This window comes from Thunnus thynnus, chromosome 19, assembly GCF_963924715.1.
Source record: "Thunnus thynnus chromosome 19, fThuThy2.1, whole genome shotgun sequence".
Taxonomy (NCBI): Eukaryota; Metazoa; Chordata; class Actinopteri; order Scombriformes; family Scombridae; genus Thunnus; species Thunnus thynnus.
The window spans coordinates 12,354,113-12,370,051 of record NC_089535.1 but is presented as its reverse complement, the minus strand read 5'-3'; the positions used below and the strand labels follow the sequence as shown (position 1 = coordinate 12,370,051).

Sequence of the window (15,939 nt, the reverse complement as noted above, 5' to 3'; positions counted from 1 at the left end):
CCAATTTTAGGAAAGCAAGTTTTCAACTATTATTGCTTGACAGGTCAAGAATTAATTTTTGCATTTTTCAGTCCACTGTACACAATCGTTCCTCAGAACAGTTTCCTGTATTTAGGTTATACAGACTGTTTTTGTAGATTGGGAATCAAAATTTTGAAATGGCTCCTAGAAAAAGTACACAGCAGTTCTAGCAACATACTTTTTAAATGCTCTCATCCTTACTTATTGTCAGTACTCTGATGGATACCAAATGAATGGGGGCATTGTATTTGATATGCACTGGACCACTTCAATTGAACCAAAATCAGCATGTGTTCAATGAGTTTGACAAGACAGATGCAATGTAATATAACGTGCCTGTATTTTGCTGCAAGAGGGAGTGTACAGTACATGCATCTCACAACAACACATATTTAGCAAAGAGCAGTATCGGGCTCGTTATAAAAATATCCACCAGATTCATTTCGGTTTAAGCCGATAAGACTTTTCCTTGATTCTTTGTGTCCCATGTCCCAGTTTGCTTCTCAGGATTCCTTTGAGGAATTTTTGTTCTAAGAGAAAGGGGAGAAGAAAAGGGTGCAAAGAATCAATGAGGTTTTTTTCGACAGTTATCCGTTGATTTTTACTTTGTCCGATTCTTTGTGACATGATTTCATCAAATCTAATATCTTGGAAGAAGACATAAATGCGCTAATTGAACTTTTGAAAAAAGCACTTTGCTAATGTAAAGAATAATTTTAAGATCAGTCTTTATTTCTGAAGAGCAAAATTGTAGAACCACTTGGCAAAATGTGCAGTTTTGAACAAAGCGTATATATATATATATATACATATATATATAGCAGGAAACAACTCCATACTTGAATCTCTCTGATAACACGCTGATTAATTATACATCCAAACAAGCTGGGACACAAATAAGAAACATGGCTTTTTCCAGATTTCTGTTGATGAAAATGTGCCTTTTATTTGTACAAATGGTGTTTTTATTTCTTTTTCTCTCTCTCTTCAAAGTGCAATAGCTGATCTTCAATGGGGCATGCCTGTTCACTAGAGGTTGTGTTTTGCCCTGCTGCGTGTTGCTGCTTGAGACTACTGTTTTCTCTCTCTGTCTCTTTCTCTCCCTCCCTCTCTATTATATATTATAAATGTATCATTTCCAGATTCTAAATATAAATCTTTGTCAGACAGAATCACACAAAAACTCACTATTTTGGAACAGGTATAGAAAAAAAAGGAAATAAAAACAAAGAAACGAGTCCAAATGATGTTTACAGATTTAATCTTTTGGTTGTATGGGTTTATCATTATTCTGTATGACTGTTGGCAATAAAACCGTGAATGTGTAGAATCTCTTTTGTTGTCTGTACTGTGATAATCAATAACACATTTATTGTAGACGCAGCACTTAAGACACACTGTCATCTCATTTTCCTCTAAAACTCTAAAGGGTCGTTTGATGCAAATTATGAAAAAACATGTTTTCTCACTTATTTCTGGTGATATCTAGCCACGCAAATGAATTCAGAGGAACATCTCACATCATAAACAATATCCTTGTAACCTTGAAGAAGTTTTCATAGGGACTATTTCTTTGGTAGAAAGTAGTTCCAATGAAAGCTGTCCGCAGTGAGGTCTTTGGATTATATCCGTGAAAGTAACAGGGATATTGTTTCATTCATTTTGCTGGAAGCAGAAATTAGAGGGGGACTAAATCTCATGAGTCCAGGTCTAAACCTGGACACATAAAACAAGTAATATCTGCATGGCTAGATAGATACCACTACAAATAATTGAAAAAATATGTTTATTTGTATTTTGGGTGAACTGACCCTTTAGGATACTCTCTCAAAGAAGCGAGGAGGGTATTGCGCATGACAAGGCAGAACTGCACTCTCTACTGGCCACATGAGGTGATCCAGGTAAATAATTTTTATACAGTACGTTTACCCTTTAATTTCACTTTATAATATCAAAGCTAATAGTTTGCATCATATAAATAGCTGCATCTATTTTAACTATTTCCATTTCACATGCTAAACTGCATTCACATGCCTTTTAAGACAGCTTACCTGCTTCATGCTTTTAGATTCGATACAAAACATTTCAATATCTGTAATAAGCCCACAAACTCACATTCATAACAAGTTCAATTTGGTGCAAAAATAAGATTAAGAGATTCTGTCCTGAACATGCATGTTGTGAAAATATCTAGTCAGCATTGAGGATATTAACTACCATTACTAGCCAGCAGAGGGAGCCCTGGTATCACTAAAAACGACTGATGTTGAACGAGCGACATAAGAATCATGAAGCTTTTGTAGTGAATAACAGATGCAGTTCTGTCATTTTGAACATGATGCTCCTGATATAGTGAAACAGGTAGTAGGTTTGAATCTCCAAAAGGTGTTTTTATCTCCTTTTATCACATCATCTCTGCACAGAATAGTATAGTAAGTATTATTGACTAAATATAAAATTACAGAATATACTGCATTGAGTAATAAATAACTTCTCATTACACCAATAACTGTTTACAATCACTCATTCATCATTACATAACTTTTGCAGTACTATAATTGCACTTTTACTGTAATTCATTGCAGGTTTTTGTCACTTCTTAATAGTCTGAAATGTTCACACCTGTAACCACGGAGGTAAATGATTTTTCTGTCAAGGCTGAGACCACCATTCATTGGTAAATATGAGCTAATTGACAAAAAGGTGATATTCAGTCATTGAACATATTGGCCTCATACATTACTCAGTGTAATGCCAAGTGTAGACTTTTAACGAGCTTCCCAATCATGGATGATGCAGACATATCAATATCAAGCACAAAGGAGAAACCATTTCCTTGCAGTGTAGGTCTTTAGTCAACATCTCATTCAAGAAATTATTCATTCTATATTAATCACAACTCAAATTTCTTTTTGTCATCAATTCTGTCCGCTGTGAGAACTGCCCATGAGCACATAACCTTCCTACTGCAGGTATCTTTGTCCCCCATTTCAGTCTTTTCTCTCACTGTCCTGGACGATCTCAGCAGCACCTCTGCTGGTTCCTGCCACCACTGAGACCTCTCCATGATTCGTGTCCGTTTCCTGCCCCTTCTCCATCTCCACCTGCCTGGAGCTTTGTTGGTTCTGGTTCGGATTGTTCTGGCTGCTCCACGACTTGCTCCTGCTGCGGCTGGGCTCCAGAGACTGCTTGTTCCCGCTGCCATTGACAGAAGCCTTCCCTCTGAAGCAAATACCACACACCAGACCCAGGAAGGCCCGTCTCATCTCACGGCTGGCCAGAGTGTAAATGACCGGATTCATGGCCGAGTTGAGCACAGCCACTGCAATGAACCAGTCAGCCTGGTAGAGGATAGGGCAGCGCTCGCCGTGCTCACATGCCACATCTACCAGGAGCAGGATAAAGATGGGCGTCCAGCAGGCAATAAAAACCCCAACTACAATGATGACAGTGCGCAGCAGGGACATTGCATGCTCTGAGTTGCTGTGCTTGCTGACCTTTTGGCTGCTGGACTTCACCAGGATGTAGATGCGGGCGTAAAGGATTGACACGGCTGAGAGCAAAATTATGAAAACAATGATACAGAAAGCTACATATTTCTTGGTGTAGAGGGGGAGGACGGTGGAGCAATCAGGGAGGTTGTCCAGGCAGTTCCAGCCAAGAATAGGCAAAGCTCCAAGAGATATAGCTATCAGCCAGCAGGTCCCTATGAGCAGAAACACTCTGTAATTCTTGTTGGCATCATAAGGCCTCATTTTGATCATAGTCAGGTGTCGTTCTATTGCAATGGCCAGGAGACTGAAAATGGAGGCACCGAGTGCTACAAACATGCTGCCCTCTCTGACAAACCAGAGAGGAGGTGACAGCTGCAGGGTCTTCTCTCCTGACAGCAGCAGGTTGACCAGGTAAGCTACTCCAGCGAGCAGGTCGCACAGCGCCAGGTTAGCGATGAAGAAGTACATGCGGTTGTGGAACCTGTGGTTTCTCCATATGGCTACCAGCACGGTGAGGTTCTCCAAAACGATGAAGCTGCATATGATGAGGAACACAATGGTTTTGGTGTCCACAGTGCCAGCGCTTGTGTCCGTGCTGGGCCGGTGGTCCAGCTTACCTGTGTAGTTGTAGTGGAGGCGTATCTGAGAGTTGATCATCTTCAAAGCACCGGATGCTGACACTGGATGTCAGAAGTGAGCAAGGAGTCCAGTGTCAGCAGTTCCACCGTGTTCAGCTGCAGTGGAAGATGTGAGGAACATAAGTTATTATTAAAGAAAGCAGCCAATTTATTGCTCATTATGTTGACGTTATGCAGAAATTCAGTTTGTCTGATGGTTTTAAAATGAATAATCTAGTTGCTCTAATTCCACTGGAAACACATTGCCTAATTGTTTGGCAAAATACCAAAACTTTAAAAATATATATATAGAAGATAACATGTAGCCTACACCATCATTTAAAACACCATAAAATAGACCATGATGCTGTTTGTTTACATAGGAATCTTGGACTATTGCCTAAAAGGCAAACTACCAAGAAGGCTCCTTTTAAATTGCAACTTAATCTTTACCTCTACTTTTCATACACGACTAGACATTTTCAATCACAGTAACATACTGTTAGCTATAAATGATCGATTTCACTTACAAGAAATTAGACAGCATATTTGTAGTTAGCCTATTTTTGCCGACTCAAGCAGCTCAGTTTTTTCCCCCAAATGACAGCCTGAACACAACTCACCGTGGGATGCTCGCAGTTCGGTTTTAGTTGAAAGTTAAACTCACACTCAAAGACACACATTGCATTGCTGAGTTAGTCGTTTCTCCGTATTCTTGTGTGATAATGAACTTTAATTCCTTGTCGCTCGCCGGAGGAGAGCAGCTCATCATCTTTTACTGATCTCTAAACTCCGGAGCTGTGGACGGTTGGCTGGAAGTCAGACCCCTCCCTCCCTCCCTCAGCCCCGGGCAGAGAGAGGCTGCTTGGCGGGTCAGCTCAATTCATGAAGCCTATCAAAAACCAGGAGGTATGTGGAAACTCATCATGCCTGCAAGATAGGCTGCAGTGACTCATTATCACAGTTTTTGTACCACATATGGTTACATATGGTTCTAACAATTTTTTTTCGGAAGTTAGCTTGCTGTATTTCCTCCAATTATGTCATTTATCTGCTAAAAGTTACATGAGTCAGAAAATAGTTCATTGAAGTGATTTCGGTTCCTTAAAGGGATTGTGAGTGGAAATAATTTAAACTAACTAACTGTAAAATTAGCTAGCTAGTTTAGCTAGCTAGTTAACCAGTTAGCTAGTGACAAAAGTGATAAATGACTAAGTGAAGTAGCTGTCCATAAATAATAAAATAAAGAAATGAGAATGGGAACTGGAGTAATACTAGAACAATACTCTCTAATACCTCTCAGTAATATTCTGTCCAACGTAGAGTAAACTAACTATTAAATTAACTATTTTTGTCCAAATTCTCTGATTTCAGCTGATTTAAGCTTGTTCAGTCTTCCATGACAGTGAAGTGAATATCTTTGAGTTGTGGATAAAACAAGACATTTGACGACATCACCTCGGGCTCTGGAAAACAGTGATCGGCATTTCTCACCATTTGTTGACATTTTATGGACCAAACAACTAATGTATTAATCGAGCAAATAAACGGCAGATGTATTGATAATGAAAATAATCGTTAGTTGCACCCCTAGTCCAAAGCTGAAGCAAATGTAATATGAATACTAAGAAGCCAGCTTTGACTCTGCAGATTTACTTACACATAAAAAAACATGAATAAGAAACGATAAAAGAAAAAAAATCAGAATAGGACGTGAAAAAAATAGAAAACTAAAACCATACTCTCTGAAACCTCTAACTATCCAGTGATACTCTGTCCAAAGTTCAAGAAAATGTAATACGAGTACCAAGCAACTAGGCCTAAGCCTTGTCTCTGCAGATTTACACATCATAAGTATATTAACAAAAGCTTTTAGTCTACCAGCAGTGTTGCTGCGGCTGATTTGACATTTTCCCTGCTGTGATTCTACTTGACATGTGGACAAGAGCAAGAAAGAGAAAACGAGCGTGCATAAGATATGCTGTCAGAGTTTAAGTTAAGATGACTGCAGTCCATCCTTTGTTCTGGTCCGTCTGTCATGACCTCATATCCAGGAAGGATGGGCAGGGCTGGCAGCAAGGAGTGGGGCTCAGAGAGAGTCTGGGAGGCAGAAGGACAGATGCTGACTCTCTAAAATAGATATGACAAAGTGGAAACTACACTGCTGAGATTTTAAGACTTCCCTGACTGAAACTAAACATAAAATGACCAAAATGTGACTAAGAAAATAAACTTTATCTTCAAACAAAATCCAGAACTTGCACCAAGAATAACTGAGTCATCGTGCACTAGAATATGACTAAAAGGCTAAGAATCCTATTGCTTTACTTCATAGAGTGCAACACATTTTCCCCAAACGAAGCACATACTGTACTGTGTGTCAGACCAAATCATTAAATAGTAGATATCTTCCCATGTCTGTGGTTATTAACCCAGAAGAATGTTGTGTGTGGTTGAATAAACAGCTGTGGTCTGGCATTGGTCCATTAGCATTGTTAGAGTCACAATTCTCAGTCATTTCCTGCAGGTCGCACTGTGCCAGCAGCAATGGGAAAATCTCAGGGAAAAAGCCAAATAGTTACTCTGGACCCACAGCAAATCTGGGACCAATCACAGAGTGGGTCTACGTAAAGGCAGCTGGATTAACAGACCGGGAACATGGTTGGAAAAACCTTGGGTTTTTCAGCAAACTACAGTGATGTGGGGCTAGCATCTGCATTTACATAAACTTTGGGCCAAATATGAAACCATCAGCAAGTACAAACCCATAATATGTGGTTAGAGTGAGTCTATGTCTATGTGTATTCATAGACTACTGAAGAAGAGCATGGGTGGAGGGTTTTCACTTTTGCAGGACCACCCTCACTAAACTGTTACTTTGTAGGCAACCACTTCTTTGGTTTCAGCCAGGCCGACTTTTCCTGTCATCTTTGTCAGCAGGACAATAATTAAAGTTCTCCAGCAGCTGACATTTTTCCACCTTCAGGAGCTGCATGTCTCGCTTAAATCATCAATGCAGCATATGTGTGATTTCCTGCTATTATAATGCTATATTATTTAAGTATAAACCTACAAGCTGCAACCCCTCATTTGAAAGTACTGCGCAATATAGCCTTCCTTCCCTCACAGTAGCTGGCCTCACAGCTGGTAAAACCATCCCTCAGGGAAAGTTTCCACTGCTCAGCTACTGCCGGCCCCAGACTTTATACAGTATACAGTTTCTGTGTGTCACTGTCAGTGGTGGAAGAAGACTTCACATCCTTCATTTAAGGCAAAGTAGAAATATCACACTGTAGAACTGAGAAATTACTGGTTATAGCCGTGCATTCAAATTTGAACTGAAATAAAATACAGAAGCAGGCTATTATAAACAACATGTACTAAGAATCAAAAGTAAAAGTTCTTAACATGCAGCAGAATGTCCCCTTTATATGGTACATTATTATACTGTATATTACATCGTTTAACTAATAGTCTCAGAATCTGTTTTATTAAGCCATGTATGTAAGCAGCAGTTGATTGTTGCAGCCATCCTTTATATACAGTTGGATAGTCTAATTTATAACAATGCATCACATTTTATAGGATGATCTGCAATGTAACCAAGATTTACAGCTGTCAAATAAGGAGTATAAAGTATAAATTGTCTGTGAAATGTAGTGGAGTAGAAGTATGAAGCAGCAAAAAATGGAAATACTCAAGCAAACATTAAAATTGTACTTCAGTGCAACAACTGAGCAAACTTGGAACTTGACATTTTGATGTTTGTTTGAGGTTGACAGTGAAAAATAAAATAATACAGTAGAAATTGAAGATAATATATTTATGACACAGTCTATATTAATACTGTGTATATTTTCTCTCAAAGATGCTTAATACAGGATCTGCTTGCTGTCTGTCGATATAGATATAGAGCATTTAACTAACAACCCTTGACTCAGGGCATTAACATATAAAGATATTCATTATTAATCATAATGCAATATAAAAGCAGCGCGCACTTAAAAAAAACGCCTACATGTATAAAGCATAACAGCCTCTCGTTCAAAGCAGAGAACTAATGGTTAAATGAGAAAGGCCGGATAGAATAAAGATAAGAGCCGCTTAGTTTAGTACTATAAGAACATTACAAAATCTATTTGGCCAGCATCATTGTAGCCATTACCCTGCCGGGGTTTGCCTTGTTCAGGCTCTCAACCCTTCATTAGAGTGCAAGAGCTGGGGTCAGAGCCGTGGGCAGTGGGCACATCCATGTGCAATTACATGAAAACCCTGCCTTTAATTTCACCCCCGCCATTTTGAGGCAAAAACACACCCCATGAGTCTGGGCTACAAATCTGAGGCGGACAGTCCCCTCCTGCCTTGTGGCTTTGTGGCAGCAGTATTTCTAGGCTCGGCGGTCTCTTGCATGAAACCTAACAGAACAAGGCCTGAGCGGCGTTTCTGAGGCATAATTTCAGCTGTGGCACAGTTTAGTCTAGGATCTGCCAACTTTAGAAGGCCACACAAACTGAAATAGGTCTTTAGTTCTGTCATTTCCCTCTGCTGCAGTGATATTTAGTGCCCTTACCTTTAGTTCTATCACCATTAAGTGCAGTACTTTTAATTTTCCATTTTCATTTGTTTCCAGCTGAGAGATTAATCGCATGGTTTTTATTGAGATTCTGCCAATGGGTCTGACTTCAATAATACTACAGTGGCTTTTCAGTGTCAAACTGGCTGACATTACCATATAAGCATGAAATTAATGGACTGAAATCACTTAATACTGAACATGTAAAAAAAAAAAAAAAAAAACCCAGAAGCCACAGTTTTTCTGTAGTAGGCTAGTTTTAAGGGCTTCTGTGATAATTGCATGGTTCCCAGTCAAGGTTGGTGCCTGCTCTACTGCACGTGAGCACTCATAATGTTTTGCCCACCCCCACATACAGTACATATTGAACAAGAATACCAGAAATACAGTGTCATATAGTCCCGTCAAATTCAACCCCACCCAAAAATTGAACATTTAAAGCTCTTGTGATGTAAAGTTCTTAGTGATTATAGCATCTATGAAAATATTCTGATAGTATACATTTTTGTGGTACCACTTTCTAATTAGGCACCCTTTATAAAGGGCTTATTCATTGTAACTAATGGCTTCATTAATGCCTAATGAATGACTAACTAACGCCTTGCAGATCAGTTATAGGCCATTTAAAAGAACAAATTTGGGGTCGGTAGATTGTGAAAAATTCAATTTGTGGATATTTTTCCTTTCTGTTTGGTAATATTGCAGTTATAAAGGTTAGTAAGTCATTAATAAGTCATAAATAGGCAAGTGTTTATAAAGGTAAGTGTTAATAAGTTGTTAATACATGGATTTTAGTCCAGACTGTGTATATCCCTTTTCTAGAAATAAGTGTTCAAATGGTCTAATGGTGAAATAGTCTCTGATCTATAAATTAGTGGATGGATTATTACCTGTCACTAAAAGTTCAGTGAGAGAGAGTTGCATTGTGTTTGTTAGTAGTGATGGTATGAAGAATATGAAAGAACCAAAAAACAGATCAAAACATTGTAAATAAAGTGAATCCAAGTGATCATCATCAAGTGATGTGCAGGATTTTTTGGTTCTTTCACAACAATTTACAAACAAAACATATAAGAACATGCAATGAATTTAACATAAAATAATGTCCAGTGAGCTGTCTTAAACTTTAAACAACCAACCTGCTTTTGTTTGTGGTGTTTTCAGTGTTTTTGATGTTGGTTCATTTGAAGGGAACAGCAGAATTATTTAGCTATTCTGCTCAGGTTTATACAGTGTACATTCTTTAGCTTTAAATATCATGTATGTCTAGATTAACAATTTAATATGCTATACTTTCTAAAATGGTCCAACTGACTGTTATACCTTTTAACAATGTGCCACTTTCAAGATTATCTTGATTATAAATTATTTATAATCATACACACAGCAAACACATTAAGTAATTTAGTCAATACAAGACATGCATAATTTTTACTGAATCGCGCTGAGTCAATACTGTCGTGCAACAGTATTTTATGAAGATAAACAAAACAGGAAAGGATAATCATCTAGAGTACAACTTCCTGTAGATAATCTTAACTCTTTCAATTCCATCTGATGAACTTCGCTCCAGTTTCCATTAAGATGTTGCAGCAGGCTAATGCTAATGCTACAAACTCAAAGCATGTCTACATAATACTGTACACATCTGTTTAAAAGAAACTTGAGTTGATTTTCATGATTTCAATTTATGGTTTCTGCCTTCAGATAAGCGATACCCCCTGCCGACGTGGATAAGGCACTGGCAGACGGCTGTCCTTTACCTCTGACCAAGATATCGAATGGGTTCCCAAAATCTACATGTGAGACCATCCTAGCCTTGCTTAGGGAACCAGAGTTCAGCCTGGCTTCTATAATCACCAGCTGTCGTTGAACCATTCTAAACGGGCCTATGTAGTCAGGAATGCATGACAGCATGGGTCGCAACGAAGTGTACTGGTGCAAATAGGTGTTAGAGGTTTGAAAGTTCTCCAGATGGCCTTCTAACAGGTCATCACTGGAGGAGGCCCACTCCGACAGTTGAGGGCACTTGCCCGGTTTTATAAGGCGGCTTCGATGCCCTGGCCCTAAAAGTTCAGCCAATTAAAGACCTATATTAAACCTTTCAACCTGATTCTGTACTGATATTATACCTCTATCACATGTGCAGCAAGTTTATCCTTAGAAAATTTCATTATAAATTTACAATTTAAATAAAATTTAAATCTCATGTCAGCCATATCCCAGGGGTGCGCCCTCTTACCTGGAAAGAGATTATAAGACCTCAGAGATGAGCGCAAGTCAGGAACTTTGGTTGGAGTGCATAAAAATACAAGCCAGTTTTATTTGGTTTTTACAAAAATGAGTGATGCAAAATGCAAAAAGTAAAATACAAAAACTTGAGTAAATAGTTAGAGATACAAAAAGGGCAAACTGACAAAAGGGCCTCAAATGACGACCCAAAAAGGAAGCCCAAAAAGAGAGACCATGAGTCTCTCTTGGCTTTCCTTTTTATATTAATACATCCTCCTCTTCTTACATTCCTACATCCATATATATTCTTCCACCAGGACATCTACCAGCTTCATGCTGATGTTTTATGACTTTGCACTCTGATCATCACTTTCAACACTTTTCGCGGAACCTTTGAAATTCTGCTTTTTTTATCATTGAGATTAAAATTTAGGGATGTCTGCTGGGTACATGAAACCACAGCTTCTCCTTTGGCCTCAAGTTCTCTACGCTTTTTCTGTGTCCTAGGTGATTATTTGTGTTTGTTTAGTCACTTTTGAAAATTCTGATGTGGTTCCGTACAAATTGTGCAAGTTCCGTGCAAATGGTTTAGGACATTTGATCATGTTTTGACTTATCACCAATTATAATTTAATAATTTAGTCAGAAGGAGGCTTGAGTGGAGTTTGTCTCGGCCACTTATAGTAGAGCTTTCAGCAGTGGTTTTTGCCATCCAACCGGGATCACTTTTGTCCAGGAACACAACATCACCCACCCAACCATTGTTTGTTGGGAACCTGTAGAGACCTGGTCGATCTCAGTAAAGACTTTATGACACAGTGATCTACAACAACACCTGAAAGGTTTCTAAGTATGTTAGGCTACAGTTATAGCTTTTAGAAGAACTTAGTGGTTACATCTTCTGGCCAAAAGTGAAGTTCAGTATGTCCCTGTCAGATTATGAGACTACTGTTCTTAGAAAAGCTTAAAACTGTTCCTTGTATTTACTATTACACTATCGTGACCTTATGTTGAGACTTTATTTTGGCCCTGATAAGCTGTCAGTGTCATCCTCAACTGCATTAAGTAGCAAGCAAAGCCGTTTCCTTTCCTTTTTGTTGAGAGAGAGTGCAATTGCATTGGCCTCCCAGACAGTTAATGCGAGTGTACAGCAATAGCCCATCTATCACGAGGTCGAGCAATGCTTTTCACTCTCAGACCCATTAGGACTACAGTGCTCAGAGCTTGTTGTATTGATGTCCAGCAGTCATTGGTCATTGCCTGTCTTACTGCTGAATGGATGACTATTATATCGTCGTTAACTAGAGAGGAGTCTGCAGTCTGTGGAGAACAGGACAAAGTTCATATTGAGCCCTTAATATCACTGAGCTATATGCATTATATTTATTGATCTTTCACTCAGTTGCCCTCCCCCCTCCAACTCCTTCTGTCCTGTAATCCAATGTATTAATACAAATATAAATATATAAAGGGGAAATCATTTTTAAAATATTTTTCATAGTTCTAGCAATCATGAAATAATCAAGCAACTCCAGTTCAGCTAATGTATCTAAATATGGTAGCAGACCTACATCTTCACTTTTACTCCAGGGAAGACTCTGCAGCAGCAGAAAAAACAATCTATTTATTTCAGCCTGAGAATCTAATATCTATCTAGAGAGAGAGAATCTAATATTTGGGTCTCAGTGGTTCAGTGTAACCATGAGACAAACTACAGTCCAGACTGTTAAGTATTTGGACAGTTAGACAAACTGTGGGCACTATGTGTTAAAAGGGCTGTATCTCCAGCATAGTTCTTTCAGTGTTGACGTAAATCTACTCAGTCTTAAGCTGAGACATGGCATTTAAATGTAGTATCCATTATTTTATTTCAAACTGAATGTGTTGAAGCACAAAGCCCGAAGAACAAAAAGTGTGTAACTGTCCAAATACCTACTGTCTGGACTGTATATCTAAGTTCAAAATTGTAGAGATACACCAAAACTTAACCTAGAATGTGTTGAAAGTTTAGCAATTTATTTTTTTAGGCATTTTTTTATAATTAAAGTTATATTCATCCACAACTGACTAATGACATGAGAAAAAAAACATTATTTTGAGAGTTCAGCCACCATATTGAAGGTGAGTGAGTCCTGAAGTCTAAAATGCATTTCAAATCAATATTGTTATCATCCCTGCTCTGCCTTTTCATCAATCTTTCATAATCTACAGTATGTCTATCGAAAATGCACCAGTGAAAGCCACCATTAACACGAATTACTTTTCAGCAAAAGTCAGACAACATCAGACAACATTAGTTTTATATAATAAAATTATCTAAAGTAGATGGTCTGTTGGATCAATATAATATCATCTAGGTTGTGTAACAGCCTTATATATGGTTCTTTACAATAAAACAATTTTTTAAATTTGATTTCTTTTCTATGTCTGTCTTCATACCTCATAGTGACATAGTTAAAGAATAAAATGTATTTTTTTATTTGGGGTCGAACATATTCCACTTGTGATTTAATCTGACTCTGCTCAAGAGACATAAAGACTATTTGTTATCTCTTTGCTTCCTGGTGATAGAATCAATAAACCTGCTCTTTAGCTAGGTAGGAAATGACTAAGATGCGTAGTAAGTGTACTGGGAACCATTATAGCTTGGCAGATTATATGTACTGTAGCTGTACATTAGTGATTTATACACAGCAGCATGCATGCCAGTATTTCATATGTATCTCACATATCCACACATTTAAAAGAATCATGCAAACATGTGACTGTCAGTGAACTAGAGCACAGACCAGTATGTCTGATCTAGATGTCCAATGACTAAAATTCTTCATCTGGTCAAAATATATGGTTAAAAATGATCAAGATCTAAACAATGAATCTTAAAAATGTAACTTAAAACTGAACAAGAAGTCAATTTATGACAGCTTCTGGTGGATAACCACAATGCTGAAGTATGCACAAAGGGATATAACACCATTGACAGGTGACAAAATGAAACAAGCTGCTGTGTGTGTGTGAGAATGTGTCATAGGCTACTTTCACAGACAAATTTCAGACTAAATCCGCAATCCCCAGTTGCTAAATGTCTGATTTTTGGGTCAGTGGTCATGTATGTGTAATGTTTGTATGAGTGTGTGTGTGTGTGTGTATATTGTTTCCAGCAAGAGGTGGGCAATGAGATAGTGAGAACGATCAACATGTGATTAAAAAAAAAAATCCAATTTTCCCCAGTTTCCCCAGAAAAGAGAACAATATGAAAGTGGTTTTATCACTTATTGTATCACGTCATTGTTAAGAATAGATATGAATGAACTATAAAGAGGAACTGGTCCTCCTGGAGACATTGACTTTATTGTGTTATTATCTTGTAGATGTCAGCTTATTGTACCTTTTGTACTGAGGGGTTTTGTCATGATTTAGGCTGACATGTTAAATGGTGGACTTGACCTCACAGGTAACAACTGTGAAAATGCTTTGTGTGGTAAAACCTTCCAGAGGAAACTGTTTGGGATACCATACCGTATACATATTTCATTAGAGGCCATATGGCTGGTGCCTTCCTGACCCTGGCGCTCTCAAGGCACACACACACACTTTAGTTTAGGCTGCCATTGACGATTATAGAAGGACTGTCTCGGGGTCGGAGTGATCTCCTGGTGCCGATGAGCAAAAACTGTCACTGACTGTCTACAGCTGTGAAAAATGCTGCTCCTGCACTAAACTCTCTAATAATGTGTGAAAAATGCTGCTCCTGCACTAAACTCTCTAATAATGTGTTAACTTAGATGTGTTTAGAGATTGGGTAATGTCTCAGAACAGCATGATGTCTAATAATATAATAGAGGGCATGGCTGTAAAGTCAAACAAGACACAGGAAGTGACTGCATGTACTTCTCTGCTCATAAGAAGTTGATCTAGTCTGGCACTGTCTCAAAAAGAGGTAATGAAAGTTACCTCATCAATAGCAGCAGTTAACTTCTCAGAAATTTAACAGATTCCTCCGATGGTGATACCAAAAAAAAAAAGAAAACCTTGAACATTGTCTCTAACATGCACCCATGCTGTAAAAGGAGAACAAGCTTACCCTTGAATGACTTGCATTTCAAGGTAAAAAAATTTTTTTCCAGTAGACAAAAGCCTGCACCAACACTGTCTGCAAGCTGACCCGCAAAGCGAGAGTTTAGATTTACTGTCCAGCTTTTGCTCTAACCTGCAACTGGAAAGAAAGGAGAGGTATCATCTGTTCGCTGGCATTACTCTTTAAGATTGTAGAATTTATACCTCAGTAGTCAGAGAAAACTAGTATTAGTCCTCTGCTCATTCATACTGAGTGGAGAGAATTGTAGTGGTTTGAGCAGCTCGTTATGATTAGAGCTGAAATTGACTGGTAAAAAATTAATCAGCAACTGTTTTAATTAATTAATCGATGGATTAATCATATAAGTCTTTTTTTTTCTTGCAAAAATGCCCAATATTTTCTGCTTTTTCTGTTTTATATAGTTGAGGTTTGGACTTTGGACTGTTGGTCAGACTTAACAAGACATCTGAAGACATCTGTTTATTGTTAATATGTTTATTTGTTAGCATCTTCATTAGCTGTGCCCTAAAGCACAGCTTCCTGGGGTCCACGTCACCTAGTTAATTGATGATAAAAAATAATTGCTGCTGTCCTATGTGATCCACTGCAGACATGCAATTCTTGAAACGTTCTGGGCACAATGACTGGGAGGAGAGTCTTTACTGTGAATTTAGGACTTACTGTAATGATCTTTTCTTTTTTTTGAAATAGCTGTGGAGAAGTTGCTTTGGGTAACACCACATTACAACACTATAAATAAAAAATGACTCTGCTTACCCTCCCAGTCATTTTGAGCAAAATAAGGACAAAGGAACGCATGATATTAAAACTTTAGAAAACTGGATGAAAACAAATGTTTTTATATTAACAACTGATCAAATCACTATGTGTAATGTGAAATAGGTCGCTTGTAATGATGAACTC

General features: G+C 38.2%; 1 protein-coding gene across 3 annotated transcripts; it reads right to left on the bottom strand.

Moving 5' to 3' along the window:
* Positions 1-732: 732 nt before the first annotated feature.
* On the bottom strand, positions 733-4,944 carry LOC137170602 (sphingosine 1-phosphate receptor 3). Of its 3 annotated transcripts, XR_010924637.1 has the most exons (3): positions 4,756-4,944; positions 2,687-4,249; positions 733-2,643 (listed from the first exon to the last, which is right to left on the bottom strand). XR_010924637.1 is itself a non-coding variant. In XM_067574092.1 (2 exons), the coding sequence occupies exon 2, from the start codon at positions 4,170-4,172 to the stop codon at positions 3,012-3,014; it is 1,161 nt and encodes a 386-aa protein (XP_067430193.1). In that variant the 5' UTR covers positions 4,173-4,249; positions 4,756-4,944; the 3' UTR covers positions 733-3,011. The 3 variants fall into 3 exon arrangements, 2 of the variants coding, with proteins under 2 accessions (XP_067430193.1, XP_067430194.1); XM_067574092.1 differs by having other exon boundaries at positions 733-4,249; XM_067574093.1 differs by lacking the exon at positions 4,756-4,944 and having other exon boundaries at positions 733-4,050; positions 4,133-4,249.
* Between the last annotated feature and the right edge of the window lie 10,995 nt (positions 4,945-15,939).